Raw genomic sequence first — 20,490 nt, forward strand, 5'->3', positions numbered from 1 at the left:
AAGGGGCACTTCATAAAAGACAGCGTTCAGGATCAGTTAGCTCTGATATCACAGTGCCATGCCAGCTCTCCACATACGCTCACATAACACAGGTAAGGACAGGATATATTTCAATGTACTGAATAGACTGTAAATCTGCTGCCTTGTGTAACCAATAAGTATGACTGCTAATCTGCTTTATTAGTTACACCATTACCTCCTGTACATTGGACACTTAATACTTTTTAGTTCACATTTGTGTTCGTTTTATGATGTTATATTTGCATTGCCTTTTGACTGTGTGAATGGCGTAGCTGGCTACACGATACTATAAATCATTTAAAAAAATTGATACCAAGAGACTCAGACTAGGGTTCACACTGCCATTATTGCCATTGCTCTGCTTCTGTAAAGAATCTGTCCATCCAGATCCACTGTATGCTTGACACCAACTGATGGCCCCTACTGACTGTAGGGTTTCTGAGTGAGTATTTGAGTATCATATCGGCACTTCAGAAGAGAAGGATTTAGGGGTAGTGATTGCCTTAAAATAGGCTGTATAGCTAGAGGAATAACCAGTAGGAAGAGGGAGATTGTGATTACGCTGCATAGAGCTCTGGTGAGATCACATCTGGAATAATGTGTCTAGTCTGGAAACCTCACCTATGAAAAGATATTGATAACATAGAGTGGGTCCAAATACGGGCTATAAAAATGATGGAGGGTGTGAGACATAAAACATATTTCTGAGGAAAGGCTTAAAGGAGAAGTCCAGCAAATTTTTTAATTAATGTATTGTATTGCCCCCCAAAAGTTATACAAATAACCAATATACACTTATTAAGGGAAATGGTTATAAAGTGCTTTTTTCCCTGCACTTACTACTGCATCAAGGCTTCACTTTCTGGATAACATGGTGATGTCACTTCCTGGATAAAATGGTGATGTCACGACCCGACTCCCAGAGCTGTGCGGCTGTGGCTGCTGGAGAGGATGATGGCAGGGGGATGCTCAGTGTCCCTCCAGTGCCCTGTGTCCCTCAGTGTCCCCCTGCCCTCATCCTCTCGAGCAGGCACAGCCCACACAGCTCTGGGAGTCAGGTCGTGACATCACCATTTTATCCAGGAAGTGAAGCCTTGATGCAGTAGTAAGTGCAGGGAAAAAAAACACTTCATGTGCATTTCCAGTAATAACTGTATATTGGTGATTTGTATAAATTTTGGGGGGCAATACAATAATTTTATAAAAATTTTAGTCGGACTTCTCCTTTAAGCATCTAAATCTGTATACACTGAGCATGGATGTCAAACTCACAGCCTTCCAGCTGTTGCAAAACTACAGTTCATGCCTGGACAGCCAGGTTTTCGATTTAAAAAAAAAAGAAAAAAAGAACAAGAGGACACAGTGAGAGGTTAGTTGGGGGAAAGATCAGAAGCAACATAAGAAAATATTACTTTTCTGAATGAGTAACGGCTGAGCGATGCGCTTCACTTATACTGTAGGTTTGCTCATCTCTGCTTTCATCTTTCAGGCTGTGTAAGGGAACACTTTTTGCATCGTAATCTGTACTTTTCATTGGTGACTCACTTGAATATATATGACTTTTTGTTCACTTTTTATTTTATTATTTCTGGGATGTGATTAAAAAATCAACAATTTTGCACTTTAGTGGGTCTTTGTGCTTACACTTACACTATGCGAGATCAGGAATGTGATAACTGAATAGTTCGGGCAATTCTTCATAAACCAAATATGTTTATTATATTTTTGTTTTCATTTTTAGGAAAAGGGGATGATTTAAACTTCTATTATGAGATGGAATTATTTATATTTTAAAAAAGATTTTTTTTTTTACAATGAAAAATCTGTAGTCCTTCTAGGAGACTTCTTTGAGCAATACCATGATTGCTCATAGAGATCAATGCAATACTTGTAAACGTACTGCATTGATCAGTGCTCTTGACATCTGGTGAAGGCAACCTGTAGGAATCGCAGATACGCGGCAGCTGTCTTTACAACTGATCCATCCACTGCTCCACCAATGAACGGCATTTCTAATGTTTGAATGCTCGCAACAGTTAGAATAGCTCGCAATGGCTATTAGCCAGGTATAGAGAGGGCTTGCGTTGTGAGCCCTTTCTATACCCCCTTACAGAGGTGTAGCTAGCCTTTCCTGCACCCGGGGCAAACATTCAGTTTTGCCGCCCCCCCCCCCCCCTTTAGTTTTTTGTTGTGACAGTGCCCATTTCACCTAACACAGCATAGATCCCCTGCATAGCAAGACAGCAATTTACAGTACCACGTCTCCTATCATAGCCAAAACCACTGTGTAGTAGTTTAGGGGGGACTACTAAAGACTCTAGGGGAGAAGTGCAGAAAAGGGGGATGGACACACTGGAAATGGGGGGCACAGGTGAGAAGCATTTTCTGTATGTTTAGGGGGAAGAGTTCTTCTCTGTACTTCTCCTCACACAGTCCACCCTCTACATTATAATGTTAAGCAGCCAGACAGTAATCACTGTCACAGCTGCTGCAGCTCCTCTTCAGTCCCATCCGGGCTTGCTTCTCAGGCTCCCTAGTGTCCTGCACAGTCTGAGAAGCAAGCAGGAGCGTGGGCAGGTAATATATTAGCCCAGCACCGGTGGGTTTAATGGGAAGGGGCTTTACATACTCGCAGTGGAATGAAAAGGCTGCTGCAAGTATGTACAGCCATAGAAAATGACAGGAACTCACAGCGTGAAATCCGCTGTGATTCCCTGTACTGTCAGTTTGAATGGGTTTACATACTAGCAGCTGAATTTTCATTTCTCTTTGATTATGTAAACGCCGCCCCCCTTAACCCACTGCTGACAGGAGAATACTTTACCTGTCCGTGCTCCGGTTTGCTTCTGTGGCTCCTAACTCCTCTAGGTTCCGCTCAGCCAATCAGTGGCTGAGCGGGACCTACAGGAGCCCCAGAAGCAGCCGGAACGCAGATGGGAATTCTCCTTCTGTATTCTCACATGGACAATGCACACAGAGCATTCGCATATATGCATATAGAACATACACACACAGACAATACAGAGTCACATACATATATACATACAGTACACAGTACACACACAGACAGTGCACAGTCACATACATATATTCATACAGTACATAGTACACACACAGAGCACATTTATATACTATATACACAGTACATAGTACACACACATAGACAATACATACTGACATGTATACATTCAGTACATGGTACACACATAGCACACACACACACATATATATATATATATATATACACACACACACACACACACACACAGTACATAGTACACGCACATATACAATACATGCTGGCATGTATACATACAGTACATAGTACACACACAGAGCACATTATTTATATATATATATATACAGTACATAGTACACACACATAGACAATAAACAGAGCACATACTAACATACGCACATATATACATACAGTATATAGTACACACACATAGACAATACACAGAGCACACACACATATATATATATATATATATACATATACACACACACACACACACACACAGTACACACTACACACATACGCAATACATACTGACATACCTACATGCTTTTTGTACACACATACAGACTTGAATGAGGGTCTGTATGAATGAAATGAATCTTCTGCTCCAGGACCTGCTCCCAGCTGCAGACATTCTCCCCTCCTCCTGTGTCCCGACACAGGGAAGAAGCATACAGTGCAGGAGGCTGAGGCTGTGTGTGAGGATAGACGCTGGTGGTGGGGGAGGGGCGCTTCTTGTGTGCATCGTACAGTGTCCTGTCTGCCTGTCTGTTGTGTGTGTGTCAGGGGCCATCACTCCACATCAATCCCCCCCTTCTTCCCCAAGTGCCGTGCCCTGCTCTGCTCCTGCCTTGCCTCGGTAACAACAGCGCTGCCTAATTATGTACAGGCATAACAGAGGGGGCGGGAGTGTGCAGGAAGACTGCCCCCCCCCCCCTCCAGCCTTGTGCCCGGGGCAGCTGCACCCTCTGCCCCCCCTCACTACGGCCCTGCCCCCTTAATGACACCATGATGTTCAGCTAGAAGAGCCGGGTACGTGACATACCCAGTTTCCAGCCGAAAATAACACTCACTCTTTTAGCAGCCTATAAGCCAGGTGTCCGGGGCAGACGTGATGACATCACAGCATCATGCCAGCATTTGCAGCTCCCTGCTCTTCAACTGTATTCAACTGCTTCTGGAAGACAAAGTGCAATTGTAAAATGGTGTTTGCCAGTGCTAGAGAAGCCCCTGGTTGAGTGTTCTAGGCAGTAAGCTTAACGTACCTACAGCCTATAAGAGTGTATGACAACACAGGTACCGTAGCTGGTGGCTCTATGCATTGATTTCATCATAGTATTTAGCTGTATGGGCATCCTGAAGATGTCCATACAGGTGAAAGAGGTGAACCCCCCCTTGCATACACTCCTCATCATGAGAGTAAGTTAAGGTCCCCATACACCTTAGACTTCCAGTCATCATTCTAAGGTGTATGGGACCGTCCTGAACAACCACTGACAGATGATGCAGTAATAGGTGTTGGGCATGATTTTCCATGACCACCCTTTTTGTTCAGAGAAAGACAAATGACTTCCGGCACAGGAAGCGCACGTCAGAGACGCTCCTGTGCCGGAAGTCCCAGCCCCGGCGCACGGGGAGCTCTCTGATGCGCGCATCAGCCGGGGACCGGACCAGGAGGCAAGAGGTTCGATGGGGGAGCGGATGGCAGGTGAGTTTTTTTTTTTGTTATCTGCTATGCACTGGAAGGGAGAGGGGAGGAGGGGGGCAATCTATAGGAAAGTGGGGAAAGGGGGGCCATCTATAAGGTAGGGGGAGAGGGAAGCCATCTATAAGGTAGGGGGGAGAGGGAAGCCATCTATAAGGGAGGGGGGGGAGAGGGAGCCATCTTTAAGCAGGGGGGATAGGGGGGGCATCTATAATCAGGGGGATAGGGGGGCCATCTATAAGCAGGGGGGAAAGGGAGCCATCTATAAGGGTGGGGGGAGAGGGAAGCCATCTATAAGGAAGGGGGGAGAGGGGGCCATCTATAAAGGGGTATATGTAAGGGGGGCCATCTATAAGGGAGGGGGGAGAGGGGGCCATCTATAAGGGGGTATAAGTAAGGGGGGCATCTATAAGGGGGTATAAGTAAGGGGGAGAGGGCCTATAAGGAGGCTACATAGAGGGGGAATATACTATAAGGGGGATCACATAGTGTCAGCCTACCCACTAAATGAGGACATAAAGAGGCCAATACAGATGTGCAGTTAGTATAGAGATGAGGATGGTGCCAGTGTGAGGAGCCTGATATGTCTGTCTGGCAGATTCTGTGGATTTGTGGCTTGGAGAAGTTCTCATAACAGCCCAGGACAGATGGAGAAGAAAATGAAAACGACTCTGATCAGAGACGTCCCCTGTGAGTCACCTGATATAACTGCACTATAATGTATATGGTGTACAGAGCCTGTGTAGGGCTGGGTCAGCCTCTATATGACTGGATGAGGTGATAGTGATCTGTGTACAGTGGATTATTCAGTAGCAGCGGTGAGGTTAGTCAGTATGTGGTGGTATTAGTCAGTAGCAGCGGTGGTGTTAGTCAGTATGTGGTGGTAATATTTGTTACTTTTATCTTGTACTGTGTTCCTATATAATGGTAATATTGGTCTCAATATTACCAATGGTAATATTGGTATATATATATATATATATATATATATACCAATAGCATTACTTAGTCGTGAAAGGAGGGGGGGGGGGGCCCAAGTTGACCTCTCGCACCAGGGCCCAGGAGACATTAGCTACGCCCTTGCTTCAGTGAGAGCGTTGTCGCCATGGCTTGCCCCACCACATAGACAACACAGGGACACTCGGCCGTGACGAACGTTCTTATGTAGGGTGAGGATGGGCGGCAGGTGGGAGAGATAACTGACAGGGCCTTCAGGTTTATTTCCCAACTAAACAATACTGGCACCAGGGTGAAGACTGACAAAAAGCAAAAACACTATTTCTGTAAACACGCCTTGGTATTGTAAGCGATATATCAATATGCTAACCTGTTTGGCAAGATTTTAATCTCTAGATTGCTGCATGATATTTCTCTAATACCTTAATACAGTCCTAGATAACAATGTACTTGGGTTTTCATTACTATTTTAAGTGCACCACAAGTGGAGTGCTGGTATGTTTTTAATAACTAGAAGATTACTATGATAGCATTAAAACAAGGATCATTATAATTGTTTACTAGTGTACGGGGTGTGTGTATTTTCTCTCCAATTGTATTATACAAAGGAGGTGTCACATGGCTTCATATGCCATTTCTTTAGGAGATCATGTAAAACAATGTTTTACTCAAAATAATTTTTTAAACTTATTATTATTGTTATTATTATTAGAGCTAGCTGGGTGAAGTAGTACATTGTATATGTCACATGGCATAAGGATGCTAGCTTAGCGTCCTTAGTGTACCGCACACACTACTTTTCAATGACCTGTTTGATTGACACTAAGTGCTGGCGAATGATTCCTGAGACTAGGATTCTGTGAAACAACTGCAATCTTCACTGAACAGTTCTTGTGCAAAAATACAATAATTGTAAAGTCTCATATTGCACAAGCTAGACACATCTTGCTGTAGACTAAAAATATTTGGTCACTTTTCCTTTAAGGTTACAGAGAAAATCAGGTTATCTGAAGACTTTGGCTTTAACCCCTTAACCCCAGTTGGAAGAGCTGCAGGAGGCCAGCGGCTGTCAGGTTAGTTTGTATAGTTTGCTTATTTTATGTTCCCGCACCCCCTGCCTTTCTGCTTTTTTATTTTTCATGGGACTTCTCTTTTAAAAGATAGAAGCCATCTAAAGAAATCTAAACACAATGGAGGACTTACATTAGGCCCCACACCCAATTTTCTTACCGGATTCACTAAGAGATTTACGCCTCTTAGTGATTCCGGCCTGACCTGCACCTGTCATATGGCGATGGCAGAAGTCTTCAAGGAGGCGTAAATCATGGTAAATGAGGCGCAGAAGAAGCCCACACCTCCTCAGGTGCCTATCAGGTGAGGGGGGAATATGGCAGGCATACGCCAGGGGCGCTAGATTAATAAATCACCCCCAAAGACAATGTTGCTACAATGCACTCCATAAGCCAACCTGACCATAAGTATTTCCCAAGAGCTCACACAATAAAGCCATCTACAGGCCACATATGGTACTTGTAAAATATAACAGCCTGTTTATCCTTCCATTGTGGTCAGATCTGCGTGAGAGAGGGCAAAAGGAGAAATATTAGTTATGTGTCTTTTTCTTTAATTATCAGTAATCGAACTCTAGGAATTGCCAGTTCATATTCAGCAATGTGATGGCATCAAATCGAGTATACCCGCATCACCAGGTAAGCGACTGGTTGGTGACTTTCTGATCCACCCATATATACGTTACCTTTTTCATAAGTGATCGCTGGACCATTGTATAAATCAAGCACTTATTGCCTTTCCTATGGAATATGCCAACCCTATATAATTAAATATTATTCTTATAGCCCAACCTATTACTTGAATAGGACAAGCTGCTGGACCAGACAAAACCACCTGGAGGGAAGAGCTTTTGTACTTGTGTAAACAATGAAGCTGGGGCTACATTCGAGTGCCGTGGCCAGTAGTGGATTATATAGTGGATTATAATAGAGGCGTTTCGGGCAGTAGCACGGGGCCCTGAGCACCTGGGGGGCCCATGACCACCCAAAAAGACTTATACTTTCAGTGGTGTACTGTCTCCTGGCTACACTTCCGCCAAAAAAATCAATGTTTTTTAATGGCAATTTTGCACAAATCAGGACATCATGACGTTATCTGTCCTGTACTATGAACGCCAGGCTAGTGTTTCCATAGTTACAATGGGGTGGGGGAGCCCAGGCTTGGTGAACAGCCCGGGGCCTATGGTAAAGTTAATCCACCCCTGGCCGTGGCCTCTTCATTGTTCTGTTTAGTGGCAACCTAGAATTCAATCATGCATTGGTGACCTACACTCACCGGCCACTTTATTAGGTACACCTATCCAACTGCACGTTACCACTTAATTTCTAATCAGCCAATCACATGGCGGCAACTCAGTGCATTTCGGCATGTAGACATGGTCAAGACAATCTCCTGCAGTTCAAACCGAGCATCAGTATGGGGAAGAAAGGTGATTTGAGTGCCTTTGAACGTGGCATGGTTGTTGGTGCCAGAAGGGCTGGTCTGAGTATTTCAGAAACTGCTGATCTACTGGGATTTTCACGCACAACCATCTCTAGGGTTTACAGAGAATGGTCCGAAAAAGAAAAAACATCCAGTGAGCGGCATTTCTGTGGGCGGAAATGCCTTGTTGATGCCAGAGGTCAGAGGAGAATGGGCAGACTGGTTCGAGCTGATAGAAAGGCAACAGTGACTTAAATAGCCAACCGTTACAACCAAGGTAGGCAGAAGAGCATCTCTGAATGCACAGTACGTCGAACTTTGAGGCAGATGGGCTACAGCAGCAGAAGACCACACCGGGTGCCACTCCTTTCAGCTAAGAACAGGAAACTGATGCTACAATTTGCACAAGCTCATCGAAATTGGACAGTAGAAGATTGGAAAAACGTTGCCTGGTCTGATGAGTCTCGATTTCTGCTGCGACATTCGGATGGTAGGTTCAGAATTTGGCGTCAACAACATGAAAGCATGGATCCATCCTGCCTAGTATTAACGGTTCAGGCTGGTGGTAGTGGTGTCATGGTGTGGGGAATATTTTCTTGGCACTCTTTGGGCCCCTTGGTACCAATTGAGCATCGTTGCAACACCACAGCCTACTTGAGTATTGTTGCTGACCATGTCCATCCCTTTATGACCACAATGTACCCAACATCTGATGGCTACTTTCAGCAGGATAATGCGCCATGTCATAAAGCTAGAATCATCTCAGACTGGTTTCTTGAATATGACAATGAGTTCACTGTACTCAAATGGCCTCCACAGTCACCAGATCTCAATCCAATAGAGCATCTTTGGGATGTGGTGGAACGGGAGATTCGCATCATGGATGTGCAGCCGACAAATCTGCGGCAACTGTGTGATGCCATCATGTCAATATGGACCAAAATCTCTGAGGAAGCTTCCAGCACCTTGTTGTATCTATGCCACAAAGAATTGAGGCAGTTCTGAAGGCAAAAGGGGGTCCAACCCGTTACTAGCATGGTGTACCTAATAAAGTGGCCGGTGAGTGTATATTAAAGGAGTTACAAAGCTTGTAAAAATGCATGGCCTATCCCGAGAATATGCTGATAATACTAAATTGGTGGGGGTCAGGTGTCCGGGGCAGACCTGATGACATGACAGCATCATGCCAGCCTTTGCAGCTCCCTGCTCTTCAACTGTATTCAACTGCATCTGGAAGACAAAGTAAAATTGTGTTTTCCAGTGCTAGTGAAGCCCCTGGTTGAGTGTTCTAGGCAGTAAGATTAAAGTGCCCACTGCCTTTGGTGGGGGTCCAACTCCCGACACCCTTTCCAGTAAACAATTTAATATCACATATGTGAGCATCGCCACCTCTTTCGTGTTTACTTGAGCTCATGCCTTCTTCTCTGTATTAAGGAAATACAGCATTGCCCAGCTTGATTTGAATGTGCTACTAATAGTACAACAACGTAAGGGTTAGTGCAGGGAAACAGTGAAGAGGTGCTGCAGCAGATTGGCAGTGAGACTTAAAAACCATGCTATTTAATTGTTGCATCCAATACTCTAACTTTTTCGGTGATATGAAAGGTAAATGCTAAAATTATCAGTACCAGTATCTGCCTTATGAAACTCCTCTAACATTTACAGTACATATACTGCTAATATGTATTGCATTTAAAATGGCGGCCTAAGAGTGATGATTCATGGAATAGGGCATGTCCTTTCAGACAACAACCTGTACGGATCTAGTTTTATTTAGCCACATAATGGCAGCTTGGTTAGGATCAGTCATGTGTGATCTGTAACTGAATTGCTCAAAGGGGAGTTCGCTAGAAGACCTGTGCAATAAGGAACCATTTCAGCTTTCTCCTATAACCTCAACAGGATTATGACACCTTCTCCGTATCAACAGAATGGGATTCTAGAAGATCTGTGACATCTCAGCAAGAAAAAGGTCAGCGCTGACAGCCATAGCCTTGATGTTTATGTACAGCAGATGATTCAGGATGAAATTGTGTTTTTTTACTGTTCTTGTCTCTCATGCATTACATGACCTCTACTAAGTATGAGCTGCTTATCCTTACAGATTGTAATTGTTGCTTCAGAAGAAGATGTTTCTGTATTACTGGTGTCGTCCTCCTCACCCTGGGGGCCATCTCAGCATTTATCACATTAGGTGTCATCTTTGGAATACCAGAAAACCAAGGTAAAAATAAATGGCCGTCATACATATAAGTAGAGAAATAACATTTAGAGTACCATAGTACTGTATATATCATAACCTATGTATTGGGGGTATATATATATATATATATCCCATCATTTTGGAACATAAAGCATCTGCATAGACTGTATAGTTTATATAACCTTGCATATTACTAAGATCTTACAAACCATTGAAAACCATTAAGGGTTGCCAATTCTCCAGAAACATTTGCCTATGTTTTTCTGAAAATGTTAGTACTACAGCAGGTGACTGTAATCAGTGTCGGACTGGAGTGCTTGGGCCCACCAGGGGAAATCATTCATGGGGCCCACCCTTCAGCCACTATACTTATCTATGGTAACATTAATAAGGGTCCATTAACACGGTGTGATATGGGGCAGCATAGGGCTGCAAACGATTGCTAATCAGCAGGGCAGGAATACACCGAGATGTGTGACCAATAACAATGATTTATACAGCTGCACAAAAGATCAAATCAGCCGACTAGCGGGCATTTGCGCGTCAGCTGATCTCTGACACTTTTACATGGGGCTTCCTAAGAGCTTTTGTTACCTATAATTGCCCTGTGCAATTGGCTATAAGACAGGTTTCTTTGCATGATAACACTTTATACAGATACAAAAGTCATACAGCTACCAATAACACCAGTATATAAAGAGCAAATATCCCCACACATATTACCGCCATACTGTTACTGACCAGATCCTGTATACCAAGACTGATATTACCAATAATACCAGTATATAGGAGGGAAATAGTATCACCATACATATTACCGCTATACTGGTGCTGACCAAATCCTGTATACTATGACCAATATTACCAGTATACAAGGGGGAAATATTACCGCCGCTACTACTGACTAGTACCACCACATACTGACTTACACCGTCACCACTGCTACTGAATAAAATCCTCTGTACACAGACCACTATCACCTCATACAGTCATATAGAGGCAGACCCAGCTCTACACAGGCTCTATACACCATATACATTACACTGCAGTTACATCAGGTGACTCACAGGAGACGTCTTCTTTGATCGGAGTTCTTCGCTTTTCATTTTCTTCTCCATCTGCCCTGGGCCATCAGAACTTCTCCGAGCTACGAATCCACAGAATCTGCCAGACAGACATATTAGGCTTCACACTCTGGCACCATCCTCATCTCTCTACACACTGCACATCTGTATTGGCCCCTTTACTGGTCCCTTGTTCAGTCTTCCATACAGATGGCCCCATGTGCATCTACTATAGTAGAAATCCCCCTATGCGCAGTCCCCCTATAGTAGATGACAACCTCTGTGCATCCCCTATACAAGGGGTAGGGAACCTTGGCCCTCCAGCTGTTGCAAAACTACAACTCCCATCATGCCTGGACAGCCACAGCTAAAGCTTTAGTTTTGCATTAGCTGGAGAGCCAAGGTTCCCTATCACTGCCCAATAGTATATGACCCCCTCTGTGCATGCCCTATTATATACATCCCCCCTGTGTTGTCTCACCTATAAATGGCTCCCCTATGTTGTCCCCCTTATAAATGGCTCCCCTGTGTTATCCATCCCGCATATACTGTAGATAGCCCCCTTTTGTTGGCCATCCCCCTATACAGCCCCCTTATGTTGTCCATCCCCCTATATAGCCCCCTTCTGTTGTCAATCCCCCTATACAGCCCCTTATGTTGTCCATCCTCCTATATGGCCCCCTTATGTTGTCCATCGCCCCAAAACAGCCCCCTTTTGTTGTCCATCCCCCTATACAGCCCCCTTTTGTTGTTCACCCCCCCCTATATAGCCCCCTTCTGTTGTTCACCTCCCTATATAGCCCCCTTCTGTTATTCACCCCCCTATATAGCCCCTTCTGTTGTTTACCCCCCTATATAGCCCCCTTCTGTTGTCCATCCCCCTATATAGCCCCCTTCTGTTGTCCATCCCCCTATATAGCCCCCTTCTGTTGTCCATCCCCCTATATAGCCCCCTTCTGTTGTTCACCCCCCTATTTAGCCCCCTTCTGTTGCCCCCCCATTTAGCCCCCTTCTGTTGTTCACCCCCTATATAGCCCCCTTCTGTTGTTCACCCCCCTATATAGCCCCCTTCTGTTGTTCACCCCCCTAAATAGCCCCCTTCTGTTTTTAATCCCTCTATATAGCCCCCCTTCTGTTGTTAATCCCCCCTATAGCCCCCTTCTGTTGTTAATCCCTCTATATAGCCCCCCTTCTGTTGTTAATCCCCCATATAGCCCCCTTCTGTTGTTAATCCCTCTATATAGCCCCCCTTCTGTTGTTAATCCCCCATATAGCCCCCTTCTGTTGTTCACCCCCTATATAGCCCCCTTCTGTTTTTCACCCCCCTATATAGCCCCCGTCTGTTGTCCATCCCCCATATAGCCCCCTTTCGTTGTCTATCCCCCATATAGCCCCCTCCTGTTGTCCATCCCCCATATAGCCCCCCTTCTGTTGTCCATCCCCCATATAGCCCCCCTTCTGTTGTTCACCCCAATATAGCCCCCCCTTCTGTTGTCCATCCCCCATATAGCCCCCCTTCTGTTGTTCACCCCAATATAGCCCTCTCCTGATGTCCCCCTAAAAATAAACAAAAACAACTCACCTTACAACACGCTCCCCCGTCGGTCGCGGGTGTCTTCTTCTCTCTTCACGACAGATCAGCCGCATCCTGGTGAAGTCCCGGGCAGCACGTCGCCTCTGAGCTCTGTGTGCGCCGCGGCGGCTGAGACTTCCGGTACACGCTCCCAGCCGCCGCAGCGCACACTGAACTCAGAAGCGACGTGCTGCCCGGGACTTCCCCAGGATGCTGCGGATCTGTCGGGGGCGGGAGCGGAGGTGACACTGACACTCTTGTGATCGCAAGCAAACGCTGCTTGCGGTCACAAGAGTGATTGACAGGGCGGGAAGCCTATGGCTTCTCGCGCTGTCAATCAGCACACTACATTTAACTGGAAGCGATTGTTGCGATCGCTTCCAGTTAAAAAGATAGGTGCCGCACCCGAGTGGGCCCCCCGGGAGCACGGGGCCCCGGCTGGGCTTGCTGGCTGGAGACCACATGGCTGCAGTCTCCAGCCCTGTGTCCCCTGACAGGGGGCGGGGCCCACTCCAGCTCGGGGCCCACCGGGGGTTTCCCCGGCCCCCCGGTGGCCCAGTCCGAGCCTGACTGTAATGGTCATTTTCAGCATTTTATAGCTAAGGCTGCATTTACACACTTTTATCTGGCAGGTTTTTGAAGCCAAAGCCAGCAACAGACAATAAACTGGGAACAGGTCATAAAAGAAAGACTGAGATTTCTCCTCTTTTCAGATCCATTCCTGGCCTTGGCATAAAAAATCTGTCAGATAAATCTTTGTGTGTAAACGCAGCCTTAGGCTATGTTCCTACACAGTTCTGACAGTATTTTTCAACCAAAACCAGGAGTGGATTGAAAACGCAGAAAGGCTCTGTTCACACACTGTTGAAATTGAGTGGATGTCCGTCACTTTTAAAGCAGTTTGCCATTAAATAATCCACTTAATTTCAACAGTGTTTAAACATAGCCTTTCTGTGTTTTCAATCCACTCTTGGTAATGGTTGAAAAATACTGACCAAAATACTGTGTGGGAACATAGCCTAAGAGTAGCAGTAAATTATTTTATATTGGTTTATTGAGCTATAGACAGCTGAATCAGCTCGGCATCTCTGTCTCCAACTGAGGTTACAAATGTTTCCAGGCACAATCCAATGATTGCAGATGTGTCCAAGCTCAGCGGGAGAGGGGGAGTGGGAGTGAAAGTACATACTAAGGGTGTGTTTACACAGACAGATTTATCTGACATATCTGACAGATTATTGAAGCCCAAGACGGGAGCAGACTATAAACAGAGATCAATTCATAAAGGAAAGACTGAGATTTCTCCTCTTTTCAAATCTATTTCTGGCTTTGGCTTCAATAATCTGTCAGATAAATGTGACCATTACTGCTTCTGAGGATCCCAGACACCGCTCTAAGAGCAGTCATTTTTAGATCTCATCTATAATCTATAGTAAACACCAGGCACTGCACATATAACATACAATTTAAGGGGTTATACCTATCAGAGTTAATATTGAGCATCCCTTGTCCACCATGGATGTTTATCCAGTGTGCTCTGACAAAGCCATGGACGGTACACCAGTAGTTGTTTCTTCCATGACATTCGGAGGACAGTTTCTTAGTAATCAGGGCAGGAATCCAGCTAATACCAAGGGGTTCACTTACTTTATCTCACGCTTTCCCACCAGATTTCTTAACACGTGAATGTAAAACCTCATCCGGCCAGACTGGCTTCCTATGTGATGACAGAAGCACGTGCATCATGGCTTCAGCTCTGTGTGATGGGAAAGTCAACTGTGGAAATGGGGAGGATGAATCTAGAAAATACTGCGGTTAGTATCACATATTTAGATGTTTTCAAATTGGAAATGTTGACTGAGAACAGTATACAGAGGCCAAGATTAACTAATACTGTCTTAAGGGTTCCAATATACTCAGTGTCCTTCCATTGTGGTAGAACTGATCCTATGGGTGTCAGTGTGCCTGGCATCTGGCACCAAACAGGAGAATGCTTCTTACAGCACTTTCCAATCCAGCTCTGTAAATTCCTGAACCCAGTTGGAAAGTGTAGACAGTCAACAAATGCCCTGGATGTTTCCCAGTGGCTCAGGCTGTTTGATAAATCTGGTGTATCCATAGACGGTCTAATCTAGTCTAAGAGTATTACTCGACTCACTTTACTTCAAAACGTTACATCACAATTCTGGTGCACGTGGTTGCACACAGGCCACACAGCTGCCTTTACACAGCACAACCAATCGAGTGGCCGGGCTGCACAAACAATCACTTTATCAATCATGCAGCCATTTAAATACATCAGTGTCGGTCGATATAAAATGATTATTAGGGGTGCTTAAAAGACGCATTCAGCCGACGAGGGGGTGTTTTCCTGCTCCTCGGCTGATGACTGACACTTTTACATGGGCCGATTATCAGCCAAATGAGTGCTTCTAGCAACGTTTCTTACTGATAAAGAGCCCGTGTAAAAGGGCTATAACTTTCACAACCTTTTTGCAAAGTTGTGGAAGTAACAAAGAGTCAGTGAGGAGCAGAAAAACCCCGATCCTCGGCTGATCGCATCTTTTGGGCCGCCCTATGCTATCTCCCTGTGTAAACAAGAGATGTGAGGCAGACACCAATATATTTAAATGGCCGCCCCAATGATACAGGGATCGTTTGTGTGGCCCGGCAGCACGAGTAATCATGCCTTTTGAAGGCACAGCAAATAAGTCCAGTGATCGGCATTCGTTGCTACTATAAAAGGCACCATATCGCGCTGTGTAAAAAGACTATTCACATCTTGCTGTCAGCAAGAATAGCGCTGCATGCAATGGCTTAAATGGTAGCAGAGATTTATGAGTGACTCTTATTTATATAGGCCCTTTGTTATGACTATTACCAGTCGTTAGTTCTCTTGTGCATTTGTACCTTTTGGATCTGCCTGATTTATTTATTTTATACTAAATAGGAAATTTACCCAATAGTCTTCCAGAAGGCTTGGTGTTCATGTGTGCAAACAAGAGATCATGGACATTTAATGACAAATTTTGTGACCACAGAAATGACTGCGGAGACTGCTCAGATGAAACAGGTATTACCAGTGAGACAATATCCCAGACCATGCAATAACAATCCATCTAGAATAGGTTTTATGGTATGGTAACAGGAAAGCGTTACCAGGCATTGTGGAACATGTAGAAGTATTTGCCCCTTATTAGAGATCTCCTATGCCACACTTTTTTTTTTTTTTTTTTTTTTTTTTACTATAGGAATAAGGAAATGTGTGTACTAGGCTTTGCCTATTAAAGGTAACTCATAGCTGTCTAATATTAGAACATTTCCATGAGGAATACAGAGGAACAACGCAAAGTTTTAGGAAAGTGCTCTCTATTTTAAGGGGAGTACCAGTATGTACTAAAATATATCAGGAGAGATTACAGATACTCTTTAAAGACTTAAAGGGGTAATTCGCTCATGGTGAAACTAACAATTCATTCCATACTTATCGATTTATACAACCAGCGATAACTTTACATAAATACATTTTGATAGGACAACTTACAAAGAATAAATAATTGAAGCTATTTTCAAGTGTCTGTCATGACATACACCTACAATGTTACATAGTGTAACTTCATATGTTATATCTTTCAGCTCTTCCCTGCCCTCCATGTCCAGGCTGGAGATGTAATACGGTCTTCTTTGCAGATTGTGACTGCATCCCCAAAACCCGCTGCCATGATAATATTCAGGACTGTATAGACTGGAGCGATGAAAAATCTTGTAGCTGAGACTTCACAGTAACCACTGTTCAATGATGAAGAAAGACGACCTGACAGATGAGAACAGTACACTGGTCGCTTCAGCATAGACCGGACGTACTTTTCTAGACCTGAACAGCTATCAATGTTGTTCCTATTGTTATAATACATCTAGTATCAGAGCCTTTAAAAGAGGAGGAAGTGCCGCTCATGCATTTTCATGAGATGGTGGGTGTGTTTTTTTTTTTTTTAAATTGCTGCAGCTTAGTAAACTAATTCTTTTTTCAGTAGTATAAGGGAGCACGCATGACCGCTGGCCAGTCATCCTCCATTGGACCAATCCGCTTCATTCTCCCTACCAGGAATGGCTGTCAACCAAAACACAGCCATGGCTGTGCATGAGCAAGTGAGCTGGAAATAGACATCACTTCCTGCATTTGGTCTCTTCTTCTAGAAAAGACCAAATCACAGAAGTACCACCACCTAGACTGCAGTTTTACAGCAAGCGAGACACCTAGTGAGCAGACGTATAGCTGTGCATTTCAAAAAGTCAATTATGTTTGCTATCACTTTCCCTGCTGATTTAAATTTGGTGCTAATAATTGTTCCCATTTAAGGCCGAAAAACAGCTTGGCTATTGATTGTTTTATTGTTTTATAGGGTGTTTACACACAAAGGTTTATCTGACAGATTATTGAAGCTAAAGCCAGGAATGGATTTGAGAAAGGGAGGTTTCAGTTTTAGCTTTATGACCTGTCCCCTAAAGTTCCTGGCTTTGGTTTCATAAATCTTTCTGCCCAAACACACCATAGATGAGTGCCAAAAAGGTACTCTGGTTACCTAGAAAAGACCAGGACAGTTTTAGGTCTCTTAGGAACATTATGCATCTCTTCTAGGCAACCGGAGTACTTGGAAAGCTGCAGTAGGGAAGTGCAAGTTTGGCCATATTTACTGTACTTTTACTCAACACTAAGCAAATGCTTTAGGCCTCATACATCAGAGACAGACATAAGACTAAACAGACCTTATGGGGTTTATTGTAGATCAATCTTTATTCCTGGTGTGTTCCCTTAAAGTAGGCTATAAAGGCAGACACTGCACTTAGCAGATACTGAAGCGGAGCTGCTACATATTGATTAGTTTCAATGAATCCATCTTTAATCTCATCAAGTGAAAAAAAATAAAGCACAAATAGATAAGTCACAATATAAAATAGCAGCTCTGTCCAGCGTCAAGTTCCTCAGTGGTTTGCAGTTTAGACGGACTCATTCTTTGAGGCTTCATCAAAGTTCTCAACCAGTTCTGTGGAGAAACATTGGGACATAGGTCATTACAGAGAATGTTCAGCCTTCATCACTTATTTAGACATAACTTATCAAGAGGCATGTAACTCCCCCAAAAACACTGCTTTTTATGTAAAACTTCTATAATTTACACATAAATGCTAGATGGAGTACTGTAATATGTCCACAATTCTTTAGTTTTTTTTTGCTACTTCAGGATCCGTTCACACGGAACGAAACTGGCGGAATTCCGCCAGCCTCCGTGTCATAATGACACTCTATGAACATGTCCATTCTTCAGCGCGGAGAGAGAAGGCGCCCGAGCCTCCCATAGTCATCATGGCAAGGTGGCTGGCGGGATTCCGTAGAGGATAATTCCGCCAGTTTTGCTCCGTGTAAACACATGTAAAATCCTCCTAATGCTCTTCCTCATTAATCATAATGTGAAACAGCTAACACCTTGAAAAGTGAGCAGAGTGCTCTGTGATAGCAAGAAAGTTTAGCATATTTATAAAAAAAAAAGTAATTTAGTACCCCTTTCCAGTGCAGTAATTTTATGCAATTCATTTGATATCCCTTTACTACTTTATTTTTGTTTACATAAGTGTATATAAGAACTTAAATGAGTTGTATTTTCTATTTTTTACAATGCTTGTAGTACAGTAAACATTTTAATTTTTTTCTACATGTTTGTACATTGATGGCAATACCAGATATGGGGTTTTTTTTGTTTTTTTTTTAAACTAGTTTAGCCTCATCCACTGATATAGGACAAAAAGAGTTAAGGAGGGTATCACACCCACCCTATCAGCCATGACAGGTAACCAATATAGGTAATTGTGCCTTTACAAAGATTTAGCTGACAGATCATTGAAGCCAAAGCCAGGAAGACTATAAACAGAACAGGTCATAAAAGCAAGACTGGAGATTTCCCCTCTTTTTAAATACATTCCTGGCTTTGACTTCAGAAATCTGTCAGATAAATCTGTGTAAACACACCATAACAGGTAAATGTCAACTGATTTTCATACAGAAAGCAATTACCTTAAGGAATACCTTAAGTTTTTTTTTTTTTTAATTGCCATTTTACACAAATGTCTTTCAGAGTACAAGTTACAAAGTTATTAAAGTTTGTAATATGCTTCAACCATTCTGCCCTAATTCCCTATGTACATACACCGACCACCCACCCCCACCACCTAGCCGTCAGATGACTCACAGCTTGCTCAACTCCGATTGGAGCTGCCAGTCAACTGAAACTCTCCAGCAGAACCACCAGGAAGTGGGTGGGGGGGGGGGGGGGAACCCCAATCATGCTAGCTGGCAATCCAGGGAACAGTGGGAAATTCAAACGAAGACAGACTCAGGAGTGAGGGTAAGTAAGAATTTTTTTTTCAATCTAGCACCAGAGTTGTCCTATAATGTTTGATTTGTATAAAAAATAATGGGTGCACCTCTATAGATGCCTTTATACAACTGCATACACAATGAACCCACAGTATAGGAAAGTAAAATGCCTAAAGGGTGTGACAACCTTACTGACAACATCCTACCTGGAACTTCGTCATCTTCTTCCTCCCCAGTTGCAAGTGGTGCTTTCCCATCTACAGCTAAAAGGAGATCAAAGGTTATGATGATAAACTCAATATTATAACAACTCAAACTACATAATACAATTATAATTAATTTCTGTTCTTCCTTGCATGGCCACATAGGGTATATTTTAACAGCTAGAAGTGTTGTATAGGCCTAATTTCATGCAATGCAATATATACAAAATACTACAAATAAATGAAGTAATGAAAGCCATTATCCTGTTTACATTGATGCTAGATGTTCCCAGAACTAGGATTTTATATATACTAGGACAAGCAAAAAAAAAAAAAAAAAAAAAAAAAAAAAAAAAACCCAGCATACTTGCACAACAATTTTTCAGCCACTTTTGCTAGCGTGTTACCACAATAAATGACATTAATATCCGTAAAAAAGTTTGCTGGAATAAGACATCCCACAAGGCGTTTTGGTGCTGCTAAATCTTAAGACTGCAGTCACTTACCATCATCTAATACACAATGCTGCAACAAGCTTAAGCGTGCATTCACACAGAGGATGCGCAGCAGATTTGATGCTGTGTTCAGTTGTCTAGAGAAAATCTACTGCAATACGGTGAGTGAAGCTACCCTAAAGGTGGGGGGAGATAGCTGTTTTTTTCTAACCCTGGATAACCCCTTTAACCCCTTAGTGACCGTCATGCTGCCTTTTCACGGCGGCCACTAATGGGCTTTATTCCGATGCGTACACCTTTTAACGGCGGGCGCATCGGAATAAATTACCGCCCGGCGGCGGCTGCAGGACACCCTCCTGTAACTGAGCGGAGGATTCTCCGTTCCGGGCAGTTTAACCCGTTAAATGCCGCTGTCAAAGCG

General features: G+C 43.7%; 2 protein-coding genes across 6 annotated transcripts in view; one reads left to right on the top strand and one right to left on the bottom strand.

Moving 5' to 3' along the window:
* On the top strand, positions 1-19,175 carry LOC138786101 (low-density lipoprotein receptor class A domain-containing protein 1-like). Of its 5 annotated transcripts, XM_069962810.1 has the most exons (8): positions 4,229-4,339; positions 6,691-6,778; positions 7,340-7,414; positions 10,101-10,170; positions 10,303-10,422; positions 14,709-14,852; positions 15,989-16,111; positions 16,675-19,175. In XM_069962810.1, exons 3-8 carry the CDS (start codon positions 7,382-7,384, stop codon positions 16,809-16,811), a joined length of 627 nt encoding a protein of 208 aa, XP_069818911.1. In that variant the 5' UTR covers positions 4,229-4,339; positions 6,691-6,778; positions 7,340-7,381; the 3' UTR covers positions 16,812-19,175. The 5 variants fall into 5 exon arrangements, with proteins under 5 accessions (XP_069818913.1, XP_069818915.1, XP_069818914.1 ...); XM_069962812.1 differs by lacking the exons at positions 4,229-4,339; positions 6,691-6,778 and adding an exon at positions 1-92; XM_069962814.1 differs by lacking the exons at positions 4,229-4,339; positions 6,691-6,778 and adding an exon at positions 4,021-4,075.
* BTF3 (basic transcription factor 3) overlaps positions 17,807-20,490 on the bottom strand; it is a 16,819-nt gene continuing 14,135 nt past the window's right edge. The window contains exons 5-6 of the mRNA XM_069962815.1: positions 19,618-19,674; positions 17,807-18,083 (exon numbers count right to left, since the gene is read on the bottom strand). Coding sequence (XP_069818916.1) covers positions 18,037-18,083; positions 19,618-19,674 — 104 coding nt within the window. The 3' untranslated portion in view covers positions 17,807-18,036. The remainder of the gene's footprint in view (positions 18,084-19,617; positions 19,675-20,490) is intronic.

Source organism: Dendropsophus ebraccatus, chromosome 3 (assembly GCF_027789765.1).
Source record: "Dendropsophus ebraccatus isolate aDenEbr1 chromosome 3, aDenEbr1.pat, whole genome shotgun sequence".
Lineage (NCBI taxonomy): Eukaryota > Metazoa > Chordata > Amphibia > Anura > Hylidae > Dendropsophus > Dendropsophus ebraccatus.